The sequence below is a fragment of the Triturus cristatus genome, chromosome 6, assembly GCF_964204655.1.
Source record: "Triturus cristatus chromosome 6, aTriCri1.1, whole genome shotgun sequence".
Classification (NCBI taxonomy): domain Eukaryota; kingdom Metazoa; phylum Chordata; class Amphibia; order Caudata; family Salamandridae; genus Triturus; species Triturus cristatus.
This window is the reverse complement of record NC_140589.1, coordinates 283079313-283100935: the sequence shown is the minus strand read 5'-3', so window position 1 is coordinate 283100935 and position 21623 is coordinate 283079313. Positions and strand designations below refer to the sequence as shown.

At 42.2% G+C, this 21623-nt stretch overlaps 1 protein-coding gene across 1 annotated transcript; it reads left to right on the top strand.

The window, feature by feature from the left end:
* Positions 1-18162: 18162 nt before the first annotated feature.
* On the top strand, positions 18163-19586 carry DCPS (decapping enzyme, scavenger). The gene has a single exon (XM_085610641.1). The coding sequence runs from the start codon at positions 18389-18391 to the stop codon at positions 19361-19363; it is 975 nt and encodes a 324-aa protein (XP_085466767.1). The 5' UTR covers positions 18163-18388; the 3' UTR covers positions 19364-19586.
* Positions 19587-21623: the final 2037 nt, after the last annotated feature.

Genomic DNA, 21623 nt, shown 5'->3' with positions numbered 1-21623 from the left:
AAAATAGTGGTTGATCTGACAATTCAGGGAGGGATGCCAGAAGCGTCCAATGTTTTTTTACAATTTTTTTGATTTTATATGTGGCAGTCCCAAATGTGGTGACACAAACTAGCATTGGGTCTGGTGTCTTTTGTTTGACTTCTAGTAAAGCCTTCCGATCGTTGTACCATGCTCTTTTCAAAGATTTCTTGAGTAGTTTGTTGGGGTACCCTCGTGAATGCAATTTTTCTTTCAGTTTCTTTGCCTCAAGAAAATAGTCTTCTCTTCTGGAACAGTTTCTCCGAAGCCGGAGGAACTGTCCAAACGGAAGACCGTCCTTTAACGACTGTGAATGGTGGCTGTCGTATTTTAGAAGAGTGTTGCGTGCCGTTGGTTTAGTGAATAAGGTGGTATAGAGTGTGTTGTCTTCCCCTACCTTAATCGAGATGTCAAGAAAATTCATACATTGATTATCAGAATCAAGTGTGAATTGTAAATTCGGGTTTCTGGAGTTAATCCATTCATGAAATTCAGTAAGGAGATGTTTACTACCCTTCCAGATTAAAAAGACATCATCTATGTATCGCAACCAACAGGTTATGTTGGCTGCAAAGGGATTGAGTGGATCATAGATGTGTCTTTGTTCAAAATCTGAGACATAGATATTCGCTATGTCGGGGGCATAAACTGCCCCCATTGCGACACCTTTGAGTTGTTGATAGAATGTTTTCTCACAAAGAAAGAAATTTTCACATAATGAAATTCTGATGCATTCAACAATGAATTCAGTTGGTACCGCATGTGGCCTGGGTCTATTATTTAGTAAATTCTCAATGATCTCAAGTGCTTCCAACTGTGGAATGTTTGTATACAAGCTCTCGATATCCATAGATACCAAGAGCTCGCATGTAGGGTCAAAGTTGTGTTTGTCAACCACATTGATGACTGCTGTGGTGTCCCTGATATATGTGATGGTTTCTGTTGCAAAAGGTCGAATAAAGAAGTCAGCGTACTGTGCTAAGGGTTTCAGAATAGAATTGCAGCCCGATACAATGGGTCGACCTGGGGGTGCCGAGGTACTCTTAGGAATCTTGGGTAATATATATATTACCGGAACCGTAGGAGATTTGTTTATCAAAAATGCTGCCTCTTTTTCACTAAGCCAACCACCTTCGAACCCTATTTTGCTTAGTTCTGCGATGGTTTTCTCTAGTCGAGGGGTGGGATTGCTAGATAGTTTTTTGTAGTGGGACTCTACTGAAAGTTGTTTAACTATTTCGGTGTTGTATGCTTCAGTGTCCCATAGGACAATGCCCCCACCCTTATCGGCTGGTTTATCATCATAAAACCAGCCGATAAGGGTGGGGGCATTGTCCTATGGGACACTGAAGCATACAACACCGAAATAGTTAAACAACTTTCAGTAGAGTCCCACTACAAAAAACGATCTAGCAATCCCACCCCTCGACTAGAGAAAACCATCGCAGAACTAAGCAAAATAGGGTTCGAAGGTGGTTGGCTTAGTGAAAAAGAGGCAGCATTTTTGATAAACAAATCTCCTACGGACAAACTCCAGAAACCCGAATTTACAATTCACACTTGATTCTGATAATCAATGTATGAATTTTCTTGACATCTCGATTAAGGTAGGGGAAGACAACACACTCTATACCACCTTATTCACTAAACCAATGGCACGCAACACTCTTCTAAAATACGACAGCCACCATTCACAGTCGTTAAAGGACGGTCTTCCGTTTGGACAGTTCCTCCGACTTCGGAGAAACTGTTCCAGAAGAGAAGACTATTTTCTTGAGGCAAAGAAACTGAAAGAAAAATTGCATTCACGAGGGTACCCCAACAAACTACTCAAGAAATCTTTGAAAAGAGCATGGTACAACGATCGGAATGCTTTACTAGAAGTCAAACAAAAGACACCAGACCCAATGCTAGTTTGTGTCACCACATTTGGGACTGCCACAAATAAAATCAAAAAAATTGTAAAAAAACATTGGACGCTTCTGGCATCCCTCCCTGAATTGTCAGATCAACCACTATTTTCGTTCAAGAGAGGGCCAAACATCAAAGACCGGCTAGTTCATGCATATAAAATGCCACAGCAACATCTTGTTGACAACATGAAACAAATAATACCTCTGGTGGGACACCACAAATGTGGTAACTGTGCAGCATGCCCAAGTACCACTAAACTGAAATCTTTTGACCTTAATGGACAAACAGTGTCACTTAAATCTTTCTCTAATTGCAACACTAAAAACGTTGTCTATTGTATCCAATGCCCATGTGGATTGAATTACATAGGAAAGACAACGCAAATGGTTAAAAACCGCATCTTACAACATCAATCTAGAATTAGATGCAAAGTTGAAAATGCCCCACTTGTTGACCATTACACACGATTTGGACATACAGAGAAAGAGATGCTGTGGTTGGTCATAGAAGTGGTTAGACCCACAATCAGACAGTCTAATGTGGATCACACACTAACGATCAAAGAAAACCAATGGATCTGTAAAAGCGATAATATCAAAAAGGGTTTGAACACGGCAACGGAATGGCATACCTTGGCATGCCTGACCTAAGTCTGTATCCTTCTAGCCAAAAATAACCCTTCCCTAACTGGTTCTATTGTAAATACATCTTCTTTCACTGCACCAAAATTGTTGTCTATTCTGTATAATTGTACCTTTAAATATGTATTACAAGATTACAATGTGTTAGTGGTTTCACAGTAATGCTTAAATGTATTAACAACAGCTTCAAATCGAACCACAATAGGACATAGAAAATCGACGACTGTCCTATGATAGTATTTCTGCTTATAGAAATATATGGTACAATGACAACTCCAGATGTATGATTTCATATTTGTTAATGGGTTGAAGCAGCATGTTGTATCAACTATGATACCTTTTGATTCACATGCCATGTTCATGCTATATACTGACATATACTAAGTTCGCAATGTTATATGTACTATGTATTTGAATCAGTATGATATGTAAATTGTGACCTTCACGATTCATTTTCTGTCTCTCTCATTCACTTACACATAATACAACTACATAATCTTTCGAGTAGTATTCATCTGATTATTTAGCAAGGACTAGGATTTCATTTTGATCAGCCACAGTGTAACAAGTCGACTGTGAGATTAGACGCAAGTCACTGTTCCAAGATGGCCGCCGACTTCGGCAATTTCTACTGTAACGTCGAAATTGTCAACGTTAATTATAGAATACTATAACATAGTGAGAATACTGTAGTAAGGTCAGTAACTTCCTTTCGTGCAACCCTGGGACAGCACATTACCACTTACATCAGGCACATTCACCCTATTATAAAACACCTTACAAGATGTCTGCCTCATCCTCGGCAGATTCGCTCCACCTATTTTTCGTTTTAATTGCAAACAGCTGTTTGGCAGCTCAATAATGCCTTTAAATAAACGCCCACAACCTCACACGCCGCTCGAGTTCCCACTGGCGGACGGGATTTGAATTCGTTTCCACTCTGACAAAAACGTGAGTAATATAACGAACATACTTGGCCCTTATTAGATGATGTAAGGTTTACATACCGTTTAGTTTAAGTGGTAGCGGTCGTTTTTTTGTAACAGCACCACTAGTGATTTGTTCTCAGACCTCCTGCTTCATTTTGTAGTCATAACATCGCGGCAGTCTCCAAGATCGGCAACATAGCACCGAGGTTCACTCTAAATGATGTTGAACTCCATGACAAACATAACAAAAAGTTGTCTTTCGATTGCATAACGCAAGACTACAATCTCCCTTTGCAACTATGTTTTAAAACTCGTTGATATAGCGCCTCACGATCTAAATTAATGAATATCTCGGTGCTGGACCAAACGTTTTCACTCTGTGGCAGTTAATTTGTCGCCCTACTTAGCTGACATCATGTTGCTCTTCCGCTCTTTAGATTATGCTGATTTAAGAACTTCAATCCAGGAAGGACCAATTGGCCCCCCTTTTGACGCACAAGAACAGTATATTCAGAATACTGACTCACAGTGCTGTACTATTCCTTCATAGACATCAAAAAGGAACACTATTACACAACTAAGACCGGGTAGGTCCTAATAAGAGAACTATAAACAAGCTCTCATTTCCTCCAATAGCTAAGTTCATTACTATATTATATTTGTTTATTGCTTTATAGAACGAGCACAACCAAAATCGATGAGGAGATGATATCACCTCTAAATGAATGCAATGATTCATAAGTAAGCATAGTATCAGAATGTTAGACTCTATTGAGCTACCATCAATAACGTGCATGCTTTGCACTCTTTCACCTAACCATGTGGCAATTATAAATGCTGCGACAACCATTGGAATGTGGTGTCTCTCTCACAACATTTATTAAAAATGATCGCTCTTTCACACACGGGCTATCCCTCTTTTCTCTATCCAGTATGAAGAGAACTTTATGTTTCAGTTGTTGTAATTAATTGACACTATGTTCACACAGGAGTCCCCTTTTGAAATCTCTACTGTCCTGAAGATGGTCTGACGGATTGACGCCCTCACTGACCGAAACGTCGACTACATTATCCATTTCCACATCATATATGTACAGCTGATTGCTCTCCAAACATGAGATAGATCTCTGTGTTCTTTATTGGATTGGATATTTTTTGTGTCATGAACTGTGGATAATATTTGGTTGTTTTCTCCTTTCATGTTACACTGCACATTCAATTGTCCATTGTACTCTTTTTTATTGATTGTTTATATATAAAAAGCCAGTGATTCTTTCACTAAAAACGATACCCCGTGTGTGTTGCATATCTTTGATTAAATTCAATCAAATAATATGTGGTTGAGTATCAGTCTTGAACTCATCTAAAAATTAATTTGCTTTGTACAAAGAAACTTAACTTCTCTAAAAAAATCCCTTGTTGGCACACTACTTTTGCAACTAAATTTGCCCAAGCCCTCAAGGGTATATTGGGTGTTACCCTAAGACTATACTGTTCAGCATATATAGCTGCCCATTTTATGAAGGAATGTCCCACTTTCCAAGTGTTCATTTTTCCAGATAATGGCCCTTGCACATAACCTAAATATAAAAACAAATATTAGCAACAGGAAAATATATAGATTCACTTATTTTCTAACTTATCTTTCACAGCATTTTGATTTCCATCTCCAAATTCTGCGGATATCGGACCATAACCAACCCAGTCTTGCAGCCTCCGTAGCTGCCCCAATACGGAATGAATGAGTGCCAAAACACATAGGATCTTTCCCCAACCTGCTGATAGCCTTTCTCAATACAGGTAATAGCTGTGCGATAGTGATCCTTCTCCCGTTTGCATGACAAAAAATTTCACCTATGATGAAAAACCCTTAGCTTTGAAAATGTTCCATTCCTCCACGGAGCGACAACCCCCCCACCCACTCTTGTTCAAAGATACCCATTTTCCCCTGCCTAATTGAATCGTCTTGGATGCTCTCAACCAGATCCTTATTCTTTGCTACTCCAGAAATATCTCATCACTACGGATGCCCGCCTGACTTCTTAAACCCAACAACTCTGATGCCCTAAATGCACCAAAAAACAACCACAACATGCATACCCTAAACTTGAAACATTCAAATTTGTCATAGCGGCATTTGTTGTAGTAAATTAAACGTCACTAGTTCTCTTAACCATTTTTTGCCACTTTGTTCCCGGCTTAGACCTTTTAAAACTCTCTTCACCAGTACTCCCTCCACTGGGTCCTGACCCCATCACAAGTGACCATAAAAGGAAATTCCTGCTAATTTTCCTGCAATAGTGGTGTGTGATAAACCTTTGTTTATCAAATGCAGCACAAAACCTAATAGGAGTTGTTCCTTATCTATCCCACTCCCAAGCCGAGCATCAATGTTACCATAACTTAGGATTCTCTCCAGGTTTCTTCTTGTGGATGAGGCTACTAACTTTTCTACGAGCTCGACTAGCCTCAATCCCCTCATGCCCAAACGCTCTGTGGGATCTTAGTCTTGTTAATGTCTGTTGTGAAACTTTTGCCACTAAAATTGAGACAGAGTGTCTGCGATACTGTTATTTGTTCCAGGAATGTGCCTAGCCTTAAATACAATGTTAAGTTGCAAACATTTTAGCAGAAAATCACTAAAGAGACGCAAACCTCTCGGATCCTTCACTTTCTGTTTATTAATTATTGCAACAACAGCCATATTGTTCACGTTGAAAAGAACTGATCTGTTTCTGAATTCGGCCCCCCAAACAAACAATGCTACAATCAATGGGAAGAACTCTAGGAAGGCTATGCTGTGCCCCTGCTTCAACCACTGCCAAGGCCAACTTTCAGAGCACCAACGACCCTCCCAAAACAAACCAAAACCTTTCGCAACAGGCACGTCAGAAAATATTTGTATCGGCCACATCATGTCTTCCTCGACAAAATACAAAGAGGCTCCATTAAAGTCCACAAGAAACTTCAGCCAAATGTGCAGATCTGCCCTAATAGCCATTGATATCCTTACTCTGTGATGAGGGAGATAGGTACCAGACATGGACATGGCCAAACAACTACAAAAAGTTCTGCCCGCCCTGACCATTCTACATGCAAGATTCAGGTAACCCAATAATCTCTGTACCTTTCTGAATTCCAATTTCCTTTTATCGATTACTGACGACAAGAAGGACCTTATCTCTTGAACCTTCTCAGCAGGTAGCCTGGGTAATATTTCTACTGTATCTATTTTGATTCCCAGGAAAGTCGACCTTGTGCTTGGACCTTCAGTTTTTTCTGGTACACCAAGCTCTTGTGTCATGACCTGAAAGATTTGTAATGTCTTCCTGCATTGATAAGTGTTCCTTTCACCTATGAACATGTAATAATCTAGGTAATGACAAACCAGCTTGTGACCACTAAACTGTGTAAAGCAACATTGCAAAAAAGTGCTAAAGGTCTCAAATAGGGCGCAGGATATTGAACAATCCATAGGGAGTACTTTATCCACATAAAATGCACCATTGAAATGCATGCCTAGTAACACAAAATCAGAAGTATGTATGGGCAGAAGTCTAAATGCTGACTGGATATCACTTTTTGCCAGTTCTGCTGCTTTCCCAGCTGACCTAACCAATTTCAATGCATCATCCACCGATGCATAAGACACACTTGAATCCAATTAGGAAATAAAATCATTAACTGACAGGCCTTCTGGCCACGATAAATAATGTAGTAGGCGATATTCCCCAACAGTTTCCTTGGGTACAACCCCCAGCGAAGAAATGATCAAAAAGGGAACACCATAAAAAAGGGCCAGCTATTCTGCCTGCTGCTACTTTTGAGTTTAGCTTCTGCTGAACTACTTGTGGAAGCTCTTTAGCAGATTTTAAGTTATCTGACCAACGCTTCTGCCTAGGCCCCTGATAAACAATTTTAAAACCCCCTTTGAAACCCCAAAGCAATTTGTTTTTTTTTTTTATTTTTTATTTTTATTGAGCTTGATCTGTTTCATTCAAACAAACAAAATATATATATTCTTAGTACAACAAGAGGTACATCAGTTAAGAAAAACAAAATCATTACAGCACAATACGAATGCACAATTAATATAAAATATAGAAAATGCAAAGTAAGTCTCTACATGTTTTACATCGTCAAATCATATCAGCCCTTCTCTCTACAGGGGGGTGATCATACATTTGAATACCAGTTGGAAATTGGGGCCCAAATCTGGGTACCCCGGAGTCTTGTTTTCCTGCCTCTTGTACTGTATATAGCTGTCTCCTGCTTATAGATGGCAAGAAATCGGCTAAGCCACATCTGAAAAGTAGGTACATTGGGATCTTTCCAACAAGCAGCCAAAATGATACGAAAAACGGCTGTGCCCAGGAAGACAATCCTCTGTTCCTCCAAGCTGTACCCCAAGGATTCGTCAAAACCTAAAAGAAATAGGGTTGCGGAGGATCTAAGAATCCGCCCGAATATTTGAGTCCAAAATCCTCCAATCAATGTTTGCAAATTATCCAATTTTGGGCATTCCGCAAACATGTGAATTAAGTTTGCCTGTCCCTGGCTACATCTAGGGCAGCAATCATCTAGTCGCATTCCCCAGGTAAAAAGTTTGGCCGGGGTAAAATAAAGGTTGTAAATAGTTTTGAAATATTGTGCTTTGAGATTGGGCGCTAAAAATAATGTTGTGTAGAGAGTTAGGGAGTAGTCAATATCTACATCTGGGTTTCCAAGTTTTTGTGCCCAGGATCTCTCCACCCGATCTAAATCGTCTTTAGAGGATTGAGAGAAAATATCATATAAAGTGCCTATCCTAGTGGCTCGTTTCTCAATAATAGAAAAAAAGGGAAAACTATCTAAGGTGATATTAAGTTTTGATTTCCGTATATTAGTAAAGACTTGAAAATATTTTAAATAATCTGTAGATGGAATATCAAATCTCTGCTGTAGTCTCTCAAAAGATGGAATAAAATTTGGTCCTAGAAAATGACCAAGTGTATATATGCCTAAATTCTCCCATCTCCTAGAGACATTATCTATCATAGATGATGAGATGATCTTGCTATGCCACAGAGATGTATATCTTGTTATTTTAGGTATACCTAATTGTTTTGCGGCCAGTTTCCAGATTTTCCATGCGTCTCCAATCACCTTGAACTTGGTCTTTTTATAATAAGACGCTTCCAATTGTCTCAGAAATAGCCCTTGACATTTTTCACCCAATCCCAGTTCAAAAATGGAAGGAATATAGGAGTCTATGTTGGGTAGGTTGGCCGGTTTAACTTTAAAGAGAGGGCCCATTTGTTGGAGTAATGTCGCCCAGAGATAAAATGTCAGGTTCGGGATACCAAGGCCACCTCTATGTACGGAGAGAGTTAGTAATGGTAATGCTCTCCTTATTTTACCATAGTTCCATATAAATTTAGATATCGTGGAATCAAAAATTTTGATAATACTAACGTCGGCAATCAATGGAATAGCCCGGAACAGATAAAGTATTCTGGGAAATATACTCATTTTGATATAATTCGCCCTCCCGATTATTGAGAGATGTAGGTTATCTACCCTCTTCAGATCTGTTTTTACTACCTTAATCAAAGGATCATAGTTAAGCCGGTTAATCTCTTTTACCTCAGGAGAAATAATTACACCAAGATAAGTTGCATTTCTCACTTTGTAGGGACTTTCAAATATGGTATTATTTGTACATAACACCATAGTTTTATCTCTATTGAGTGAGTAGCCGGAATAAACACCAAAATCCTGGGTTAATTGTTCTATTTCTGCTACTGCTTCGTCTGGATTCGTTGTAAGCACAGCAATGTCATCGGCATATGCCAATATTTTTGTAGAGTATGAGCCCACCGTAACTGGTTGTATTTGGGAGGAGTTAAGGAGCTTTAAAATTAAAGGATTAATCACTAGGGCAAATAATATCGGGGAACAAGGACAGCCCTGCCTAGTGCCTCTTTTTACCTCAATAAACTCTGACTCAAAGCCATCAATAAATAGTTTAGCTCTAGGGCTGACATACAGAGCTTTTAAAGCTTTGACAAAGCCTGGGCCGAAGTTATTATATTCCATTATTTCCCATAAGAACCGCCAAGACACTCGATCAAATGCCTTTTCGGCATCGAGTAAGATCATTGACATCTCTCCCCCCGTGACGCCCATGATGTCAAATAAGGCAATAACTCTACGGGTATGGTCAGTTGTTCCTCTCCCCGGGATAAAACCGTGCTGCCATGGGGATACAAGATGTTCAATGATCCCCCTCATTCGGTTTGCAAGTATCTTGGAATATAGCTTTGAGTCATAGTTTATAAGTGAGATAGGTCGATATGAAGATGGAAGCTGGGGAGGTTTCCCCTTTTTTGGAAATATTACTATGTTAGTATGTTTCCAAGACTCTGGTGTAGCTGAGTGATGTTGTATTCCCAAAAAAAGGTCTAATAAATAGGGGAGTATCTGTTTGCCCAGCACCTTGTATAACTCTAAAGGAATCTTGTCAGGACCAGCCGCTTTCCCATTGGCTAGATCCGACAAAGCAATTTCTAACTCTACCATTGTGATTTCTTTCTCTAGTTCTTCTCTATCTCCTTGATCAAGTACTCTAGATAGCTCTGATTCCGACAACCACTCGCTAAGAAAGGTTTTCATGTCTCTTGTAGATAGATGCTCGTTATCATTTTGATATAGTTTTTGGTAGTATTTTCGAAAGACATCTACTATATCTTGAGGGGAGGTATACTGTTGACCCTCATATTCTATATTCTTTATTTTGTTGTATGTCTCTTTCTGTCTAGTTTTGAGAGCTAGTTGCCTCCCTACTTTTTCCCCTGCTTCATAGATTCTGTTTCTATTGGCTTGATATATTTCCGCTGCTTTTTGCGTTAACGAGCTATTAATTTCGGTTTTTAAGATCAGTAATTTTTGTAGTATGTCAGAAGTTGGTGTTCCTTGCTGGATTTGTTTGGCATGTACTATTTCCAAGTTAATAAGTGCCGCCTTATGTTGCTTGTTAATATTGTCCTGAGTTTTCTTACATTTAGCAACATACGCTATAGTCTCTCCTCTGATTACTGCCTTAAAACAGTCCCATACACTAAATCTGGATGTACTATATTGATTACAGTCGAAAAAAGATTGAGAAACTGATGTAATATAATTAATATAATCTGGGTTCAAAAAAAGCTTCCGGTCGAACGACCATTGGAAATTAGATCTATTAAAACTATCCAAATCAAAAATTAATGTAAGTGCATTGTGGTCAGAAATAGTTTTGGGATCTTTAATTATATCAATTAAGGCTGTCCTATGTATTGATGTCATAATATAATCTAATCGAGCATACTTATTATGGGGATAGGAGTAATAGGTAAAGCCATTATCATTCTGCCTCAAAGTGTCCCAAGTATCCCTTAAATCATGAGTATCCATCAGACAAGATATTGCCCTATAGACTTTAGGTTTCCGGCCACTGTAATTCCGTGGGAGTCTGTTGTTTACCGATTTTTCTATATTAATGTTAAAATCGCCACACAGGATAAGTGGGCCAGGCCAAGAAGCCAATTCTAGTTCAAGTTCAATAAAGAGTTGTGGGTCATCCAAATTAGAACCATAAAGTGAGCAAATGGTTATATCCAATTCCAGTTGAACCACAACCCACCTACCAAATTTGTCGACAAGTCGACGTCTAGGACTCCCCAAACCGGGTTTTGCCAAAATAGCAACCCCACGCGTTTTAGATGTTGGAGATGTTGCTGCCATCAGGTTATATCCAGGAAATTTTAATAAATTTTTGTCGCATCCAGCTATGTGAGTCTCCTGAATACACAGAATGTCCACTGGGTCCTGACGTAGCAGTTGAAACAGTTGGGCCCGCTTTCTCCCATCATTGAGACCCGCTACATTCCAACATCGTAGTTTTACTCTCCCCATTCAAAACTATTCCCCATTGGACCGATACCACCGATGCTAAATAATTTGCGCCACCACCAGCCAACTTTGCATTCGATATTTACTCCGTTCCAATCAATCAAAATAGTTGATGTAAAACTCCAGTCACTTACGTAGATTATAATAACAAAAAAACCTTTAAGAGTTCCTATACTACAGATCAAGCTCTTTTCTGCATTTTTCCCCCCCCGTATCCCCTCCCGCCCCCCCTCCCAGCAGGCCCCTGCACCCAACCCTCCCCCCTCCCCACACATGATGTGAGGCAATTAGACTCTATAAGAGTCTTTAGTGATGGAGAGATGCTCCCAAGCCACCCAAAGAAAAACAAAAGAAGAAGGGAAGAAGAAAAAGGCCCAAAAGAAAACAATAAGGAAGATATAGAGAGGCTTATAGAAGCATATAAAGACTAGTATTTCTTATATATCTTTATATCATTCTATCAATCTATCTTTGTTAACTCCGAATGATGTCCAATCCATTCTCATTTCTCTCCCTTTACGTCAACTCTTATTTCCACAATTCTCGAATTCTCTATTGTATATATATCAGTGTTTCAATATAACAGGCTTCTTCCCATTCTCAATATCACTGATAGACCATTAAGTGATACTGTCTAAAAACTCTTTGGCTTTTACTTCCGAAGTAAAAAATTTGGTCTGGCCATTATATATAACTTTCAACTTAGCAGGGTTATTAAGATAAACTAAGGCTTTCTTCTCCATAAAGGGTTTAATAAGTTGTCGCAGACGCCATCTCCTCTCCACCGTCGTGTGGCAAAAGTCCGGTCTTACAAAATAGGAAATGGAGTCCCTAGTCCGTCGAGCTTCTGGCCTGGCTCTATCCGAGATGGCTTGTCGAAGAAGAAAGTTTCCGAAAAACACAAGAACTGCCCGTGGGTAATTGTCTTGCTTCCGCGTGGTTCGTATAGTGATTGGAGTTCTATGGGCCCGTTGAACCTCATTCTCCCAATTCCATGAAGAAAGCTCAGGAAGTGTATCTTTGAAAAGCTGAATGATGAAAGCTCGAATATCAGTACCTTCAATATTTTCAGGTATTCCAAGAACGCGTAGGTTGTTACGTCGTAAGCGATTCTCCATGTCCTCGAGCTTCCATCTTACATCACTCAATTCTGCTTCATGTAATCCCACTTGTTTCTGTGTAGCTGCAGCCTCTGCCTCATTAATAACTATACGGTCTTCCATTTCTGTCATTCGGGTGTTAAACGCAGTAACAGATTTTGACAGTTTACGCACAACGCCCTGGACCTTGTGCAAAGCAAGTTGTGCTTTGCGACCATCCCTTGATGTCTCTTCTCGATGAGAGGCGATAGCCAGAAGGACTGTATCCATCACCGAGGAGAGCGTAGCATCCTGTTGATTTGGAGAGCACCGCTGCGTCGGTTGAGAGCCGGTGGCTTGTTCTTGAGACCCCAGTGCGGTAGCAGGGGAATAATCCCAAGTTAGACCCTGGGCCCTCTTCTTCCGTATGGTAGCTCTTTTACTTTCCCGGGATTCTGCTATTCGCGCGTCTTGGTCGCTCTCCGTATCTGAGCCAGTATTAGTTTCGATATCCAGTTCAGAGTCATCTGACCATCTCACATCTTCCATTCCTTCCGATATTGAATAAAAGTCTGAAGGATCCCTGTCGGTGTCCGTTGGATCGGGAGTTATCTCATCCCCATCAGCTTTCTCCTTGCCGTCAGGAGCCTCCAGTAAATCTCCCAAATTTTTAGAAGTGGCGCCAAGATCTGCTATCTCATGACCATTCTCTGGCATATTGCAAATGGGTTGGTGTTGCAATACTTGCTCTTCCTGCTCAGCCAAAGCCAGAGTAATTGGGGTTATAGTGGCTGTTGGAGTGATTTCCAGTACAGTTACTGATGCTGACGTGAGTGAGCCTGCTGAGGTAGTCTGTATCGATAATGTTGGAGAGGCTAGAGCGACATTAGACAAGACAGGAGTATCACACAAGAGAAGATTCCCTGTATCCTGTATTCCAGCATTAAAGTCTTTCCCAGCCTTTAAATCTTGCGCTCCTACCATTGCACCTTTAGGCTCATTATAAAGCATAGGGCTGTCCACTCCAATACTTATAGCAGCCTTCACTTTGGTATTCGCTGTTTCCTTTTCCTTAATTATGCTGTTCTGAGTTTGTCCACAAGGTGCCGCTATAGGCCCAGAAATGCCTCTCAGGTCACCCGCGATTAGAGAAGCAGCTGGTTTCTCTAATGGGCACAGCTGAACCTGAACCGAAGAAGGCACTGGAGCGGGAGTCCTCCGGAGCAGCTCGATCACGGATGGCTCAGCGATGGCGACAGGCACACCCAGCTGCTGTCTTGGGGCCCCCGCTGACTTTCCAGCCCCCGCGCCGAGACCTGCAGCGCCGCCGCTGCCCTTCGGACGCATGCCGCCTCGCTTCATTGCAAGCTCTTTGTCACGAAGAGCCTGCTTCGCTGCTCTAGTCTTGGCTGCAGCTGCAGCTATCGTAGCGGCGTTTTTCGGCGCCATGCCAGAGGATACACGAGAGAGCCTCCGGAGAGACAGAGCTGACTGGCCTTCCTCCAGGGGTCCGTCCTGCTTCAGACGAGTGGATACTCCGCTGGCCTGGACACGGGCGATCAATCGGAGTACAAGCAATCCAATCAGGGAAGTGCAAAATGAAAAACGTAACTGTAGCGGAGTAGGGTCCGTAGCAGACTCCAGAGATTGACCTTCCACTCTGCTCACGGACATCATACCAGGATCACCACACGAGGCTTTAAAGAACAGCGAAGAATAAGGTAAATCCTTTTATATTCATTATTAGTTTTTCTTAATTTCTTAATTACAGCCGGACCTCTTCCTCTCAACCATATTTTGTTTTTGGCCTTTTTGAAACGCTGGCTTGGGAGCTGCCTCAAAGCGGTCTAACAGGCCGCCGCCATCTAGCCCCAAAGCAATTTGGATGCCGCCTCTGGATCTAAATAAAACTTCAAACAGCTTGATAATACCTCAAGTCTAATTGGTGTATGGACCCTTTGCTGTAAATTTAAATGACTGACCTCTCCCTTGCTGCCCTCTCCCTTGCTCACCAAACCTTGAGCCTGCGAAACATTGGGTGAGTGGGTGCTTTCCCCACATTGCGAGCACTCAGGCTTGTAATGGCAGAATTGCCTGTTACAAAAACCTCTGTTAAAATTCCAGCATGCTCCTGTAACTGGTGTCTTACCTCTCCCAGATGACACCGCCCCAGACTTTGGCGGGGCAATACTGAAAGGGCTGATAAGTGACCGGTAAACCACTTGCCATATGCGTCGTAGCTGGAGGGTGAGAGGAAGAACTCAATTGTAACTATTATTAAGAGTCAATGTTACCCCATGGTTTATCGTTGAAGATGGCTCTAAACTCCTCGTCATAAATTAACGAAGCGTAGCCACCAAAATGCGTTTGTGCCTTGAGTTTTATGTCGATGTACTTAAACACAGCCACTGCTCTTTCTTGATGTCGTTCACAGTAAATGCTCGCATAGATAAGGAAAGCAGATGTCCAATTTTCTATTGTTTTGGGAACTCTAGGTCTTTTAGCTAATTCCCCCTCTTCCTCCGTGGAGCCCTCTTTTGCCTGAATATCCCTATGTAATAGTTTAAAGACATCAACAAACGGATACATCCATATTCTATTCTTAGTGTTCTCCGATAAGTGAGAACCTAAGGGCATTGCAATACCCATAAACGGAAGTTTTTAATGGATATTTTTATCTTCCTCCTCTTCATCTTGATCATCTTTTGCAACCTCAACCACTTTCTTTGCTTGTTTACTACAACGCTCCAGTAGACCCCTTCCTCCTGAGCCACCACTTGTACTTCTCACCACCACTCCAGCTGCCCAATCCGGCTACTCTGAGCAGATGGAAAATGTCAGCTAGCTTTTTTTTTTAAATCAGGGAAAATCTGCCTGTTAATGCACAAAGTAACTTATTTGGTAAAGTAACGGGGCCCCTGCAAATACTGGTAATACCCAAGCAGGGAAATAACTGCATGAAAAGAGGTGGGAGAACAACTGGCACAGTGTGTTTAGACTATAAAAAGCAACAACTCTAGAAGAAGGCAAACCATAGAAAATACAAATAAAACAAAAACAGGGTTATTTTTTGGGAGAATTACTTATAAAGAATGTATTCTTTTAAATACACAAGATATCTTGTGTATTTAAAAGGGAATTACTTATAAAGAATGTATTCTTTATAAGTAATTCTCCAAAAAATAACCTTTTTTGTTTTATTTGTATTTTCTATGGTTTGTCTTCTTCTAGAGTTGTCGCTTTTTATATTCTAAACACACTGTGCCAGTTGTTCTCCCACCTCTTTTCATGCAATGCAATGCACAAAGTAACTCCAGGTCTGAGGAGTCAGTCTACATTTCAGGGGGAAAACTGGTAATGGCTGGACTTTGGGGCAGAGATACGGCAGGTAACTTAAATTCTGCTCCCCACCCCTCGTTTTTCAACACCAAAGCCTGGCCAACTTGGAATGAGGGCATTAGGGTGTGGTTCATCCGTATAGCCCCCTCAGGACATAGAACTCATATTAGTGCACCTCTCCCTTACTAAATATCCCCTCCGAACATGGCTCCCTTAACACATACATCACCATACACACAATACATTCCAACCTCTCTTCTCGGTGCTGCCTCTAAGTACATCGCTGCTACACTACAAATACCACCAATTAGAGTCTCTGAGCACAGTACTACACTGAAAAAGATGGTGTACCGTTTTAAGTATGTTATAGCTCCTGCCAAGACCCATTTTTGGAGCTCCGCTCACTTTGCATAACTGTTTACACAGTCCTGCCAAGTACCACACATCAGGCATAAGACTAACGCATTTTGGTATTGTGGTCCGCATCACCGCACCAAAATGCAAAGTCACGCATTTATAGCACCTCCTGAAGTTGCTGACAAATGGAGACCGGAGCGCTGCTATTAGCGCACATTAAAAAATGCACGACTACGCGCTGCTCTGGCAGCCCATAGTATGTTACAGACTGCACAACTAGTGGTGCAGTGCAACTACGGCACTGCCCTGGTGTTTTATTATAATTTAGATCTTCATCTGCCTTTCGGGTCGCGCCAGCCAAGCTACCTCAGCTGTGCTCTCAATGGGGCTGCAGCACCATCGTAGCGTTTGCAACATTGTTCATTTGCCACCGAGACAGAAAATTAAGTAATTAACTGGGCAGTGCGAGCGGGCGGAAGTTGTGTTTGTAAGTTTTGTTTTTGAAGCCCCCACTGCTCGCACCGCCGCCTGTGCCACTCATCATGATGCCCTGCTGTGACTGACCGGACAAGGCTGCTTTGAGGCTCCTTGTGGTGGCTGTGGGTCTCTCAGTCACTCTGGAGACCGGGGGGCTCCTGCCCCTGGACCTGCTGCAGCTGCTACTATCATGCTGCAAAGACAAATAAAACTGATGATTTTGAGGACCCATGCACAGCGCTGGTGATATACGAAAGGCCAGAAACCACGCTGCCAGACAGTCAGCCACCCTCCAGAGGGGTGTGCTCACAGCAGGATGCCCTCCACATCCACGTAGAATAGCTGGTACATGAACAAAGCTTGTCCCTGGAAGACTCTGGTCCATCGAGGTCTGGTGAGCCTCAATAATCTGACATTTAATTATATTGTTGTATCTAGTGTGAACGCATGAGCCAAGCAGTTCACACCTCCTGCTGGTTTGTATCAACTACCTTGTGGCCTGTTCTATTTTCTTGTGGTTGCTGGAGTGCTTCCATGTCCGTCCATTAAGCACTACAGCAATCACAAGACAATAGAACAGGCCAGTAGGAGCCTTGAACTGCTTGGCTCATGCGTGATCGGCGCAGCAGGCATGGCCTCGTGCTGACCTCACTCACTATGTTGACAGCACAGCACTGGATGCTGACACTGCTAGGGGTGCATTCAATCAGGACACTCCTTCGCTTTTCTTCCAGTGTTGAATGAAGAGGCTTCCATGTGCAGAATATTCTAATGCCCTCCAAAACACCAGGCAGCTGCAGATTGAAAGCAAGACTGAGTTATTATGATAATTTATTTGCAGGCCACTGAGATTATGCGCGCCGGGGGCCTCACATCCTGTCACAGTGCCCTTCCATTTCTGGTACAACGCAGCAGTTTTAAGATGATATTGTAGTTTCTCCTTGTTAAAATAGGTGTAATTTCTGCTATTTTTAGGTTTCCCTCCTCTTCATTGCTTGATTTTGCTCGCGAGAAAGTGTCACTCATTGCTTTTGAATGTCACTCACAATTACATTGAAATAATGAAAATGTCACATATAAGCAATCTGAAACCTAGGCAGCTATGTTTGAAGGGCAGGTACCAACTGGGGAGTCGATGTTGGGATCTTATGGGCTTTGGCCAGGCAGCACACCAAAGCTCGAGTCCTGTGGTCAGAGGAGGCTACATTAACAGTACACATGCTGGAGTGAGCGGCAGAGGGGGGTAACAGTATAGTATGACTGGGCTTGGAATCATGTGAACAGCTAACAATTGCTGAAACGACGTAAGTCCAAAGATGTAGCGCTGGCACGATGAACAATAATTCAGCTCTTGCACAAAGAGGAGTAAAACAGACACTTCAAGAGCTCTGGGTTGCAGTTTGTGTCCCAACTAGAATATTTACAAAGACACCTGACGGTAAGAGGGCCACTGTTGATGACGTATCTGCGACTCTAGTACAACCCGGGTGGATCTCGGCGGCCAACAGGGTTTAAAAAAAAAGGCAGTGCCGAAGAATACGGAAGTCCTATCTATCTACCTTGAGCTTTTACACATTTTAAAACTCTGGCCTGAAGAACTAGTAGCCTGGCGGCACCCTAACTCCGAGGTCGCGGGTCTACCTTGATCTTATCTCGCACTGCACCGCATACACTGTACAGCTTCTTCGTTTTTATTATCCCAATGGCTGACTCTGGAGAGCCGATTTGCAGCAAGCGGAAGCGGGAAAACGAAGCCAATGGCGGCTCCGAGGACGGTTCCGAAGCGCGCGTCTCTCCCTTCGCCGGTTTCCAGCTGCAGAGGGTCCTCGGGGATTCTGCTCGTGAGAAAACCATTTTTCTACACGGTAAGGTGAATGATGAAACAGGCGCTGAGAAGGATGCCGTGGTGATCTTAGAGAAAACCCCGTTTCCTGCAGATAATATCCCCGACATACTTAACGGCGACCCTGAGCCCAAACTGCAGATGCGCAACGATGTGTACAGCACGTACAGCCTGCACCCTCCGCCGCAGCTGAATGAGGTAAAGACGACTCTGATTTTTCCAGCAACAGAAAAGCATATTAAAAAATTTCTGCGGCAGGAGGTCTTTCTCATCCAGGAGACGGGGGAGGATTACAAGAACATCACCCTGCCTTTTATTGAGTCGCAAAGCTTCAGTTTACAGTGGGTGCACAACATACTGGAAAAGACAGCTGAGGCAGACCGAATAGTCTATGAAAACCCAAGTCCTACTGATGGCTTTGTCCTCCTGCCTGATTTTAAATGGGATCAAAAGCAGATGGATAACTTGTACTTAATTGCAATATGTCATATTCGAACAATAAAGAGCCTGCGAGACCTTTCCAGCGAGCATCTTCCCTTGTTGAACAACATCTTGAACGAAGGCCTGGACGCAATTCGAAAGCGCTATGCCATCAATCGGAGCCAGCTGAGGATATATGTCCACTACCAGCCTTCTTACTATCACCTTCATGTCCATTTCACTGCCCTGAGCTACGATGCGCCCGGCACATCCGTGGAGCGCGCTCACCTTCTGTCTGATGTCATCCAGAACCTGCAGCTGGACTCCCAATACTACCAGAAGCACACCATGACTTATGCCCTCAGAGCGGATGAGCCCTTGCTTCAGAAGTTCAAAGATGCGGGGAAATGCTAGTTGGCGTGACATCTGAATTCATTTTTTATAATATTTTGATATGTAGTTCTTTTTTCGATTAAATGCATTATTTGTTTTTACATGGCTGTTGGTCTGAAAAGAGGATGCATCTCCTATTAATTACCCCTTAGATGCAGGCTGGAACACCTGCTTCATATCTATGGAGGTATGTACAAGATAGATCTAACTGATTTTTATAATAAACTTCAGAATTTTAAAATAATTGATGATTCAGTATAATTTTGAGATGTAAAATAGTCCCTCGTGCATTCCAACGAAAGCACTCCATAGCAGGCTGAATGATGAACAGCCAAAGCATGAAATGATAAAAGAATACTCAACTGGTTACAGCCAAAACCCAAACATATGTATATTTTCAAAGATTGGCAACATTAGGTCTTGCAGCCAGCTGAGCTATCGAGTCAGGCCTGAAAAAAGGTCATGGATGCATCGTGCAACATTTGATAAATATGTTTCTTTCAGCCAAAACTAAAGCACTCGAGGCGTATGCCAGAGGTAGCAGGAATGGAGGATGGGTGATGAGGCCCAAAAAATACAAGTAATAAAGCATACAAAAATACAGATCCGAAATGGCAAAGCGCAAACTACAAAGCAGCTCTTTTACAAAACGTTTGGCCAAAACACCTTCAGTAAATGCAATCGAGTAGTAGGATTTTTGTTGGAAATTTTGAAACCATGAATTTCCATGTCATAAGCATACTACGTTAAATCTAAAAGGTATGCATTTTGAGAATGGAACATTTAATTTTGCCATTTCTTTTTATTTAGAGATGTCCCCTAATGTTTATCTTGTGGATTTTCCAAATTGCTTCATAGATCCATGACCTTTTAGGGGCTCTAAGGCCATAGCTGTGTGCCATTATGTGGTCTTAGTACTGCTACGTGATGCTTTTCGATTGTCCCAGAATTTCTTGGCATAACATACCTTGGAAACAGTTTATCCCTCGTATAAACTTAGGGCAAGATTTACTTATGAACCATGCAAAGCAGCGCAGCAACCAAAGTTGCTGTGCTACATAGCGCAAAAGGGAGACCGCAGGACAGCGCCATAACTACAAAGATATGACTGTGTTGCTGTCATCCCCTGCTCCCTAGCATAAGGGTGTGTGCGTGATGTCTGACATAGGTTTTGTACTAGAAGGGTACCATCAAAATACAAAACTTGGACATAGCCTAAAAATGTTCTAACTTTGCGTATGTGCTGTAAGTTTTATGTATGTGCTGTACATTATAGCACACATGCAAATTTAGAAAAATTCTGAGAAAAGAAAACTTGTCTCAAACATTACGCCTGCAGTGATAAAGCATACACTTTTGGCGCAAAGCCCTGTCTACCTTTTTAGGTTGAAGCCTACCAGACAGCCCAGCTGTTCGGTTTGCTAAAGACATCTTGGGGACATTAAGAAAGCTGACCTAGGAATGTAGTTCACTCGTTGCTTACCTTTGGCTTTGTGGTTTGTAACTCACATTTGCTGCCTTTTTTGCTTTGGACGACATATGCAAAAGAAACCATTGATGGATGGAATGATGGACATTGCAAAAATTCACCCCCAGTCACAAGGATCTGGGTTTAATCCATCATTCTTTTGCGCACCACACCACCCCAGTTTGGACCCAGCCATATGCAAATCAGTCTTGACCCTGTTCCTTATGGGAACAGTCCAACTTGAATTGCCAAGCCAGGTCCTCACTGGACCGGAAACAAGCATCCTGGGACCGGTTTCAGGGCATCACCCTTCATCAGCCAGGCTAGCTTGAATCCAGTGGTGTGAGCACGGGACCCACATCTGTGCATACCCTTCCTACTTAGGGTGACATGTGCAAAAGAAACAATTGATGGACTTAATGCTGGACAATGTAAACATTCACCTCCAGTCACAAGGATATGGGTTTAATCCATCATTCTTTGTGCACCACACCACCCCAGTTTGGACCCAGTCATATGCATTTCAGTCTTGACCCTGTTCCTTGTGGGAACAGTCCAGCCCGAACTGCCAGGCCAGGTCCTCCCTGGACTGGAAACAAGCATCCTAAGACTGGTTTTGGGCTTTCAGCCTTCATCAGCTAGGATAGCTTGACTCCAGTGACATGGAGCACGGAACCCACGTCTGGGCATACCCGTCCCACTGGGGGTGACAAATTAAAAAAGAACAATTGATGGACAGAAATTAGAACAATCTCATACATTTACCCCAGTATAGAGAGCTGGGCCTAAATCCATTGTTTTTTTGCTCACCAT

Coding starts and splice junctions, on each gene's coding strand:
- DCPS (XM_085610641.1), top strand. CDS start 18,389: ATGGCTGACTCTGGAGAGCCGATTTGCAGCAAGCGGAAGCGGGAAAAC.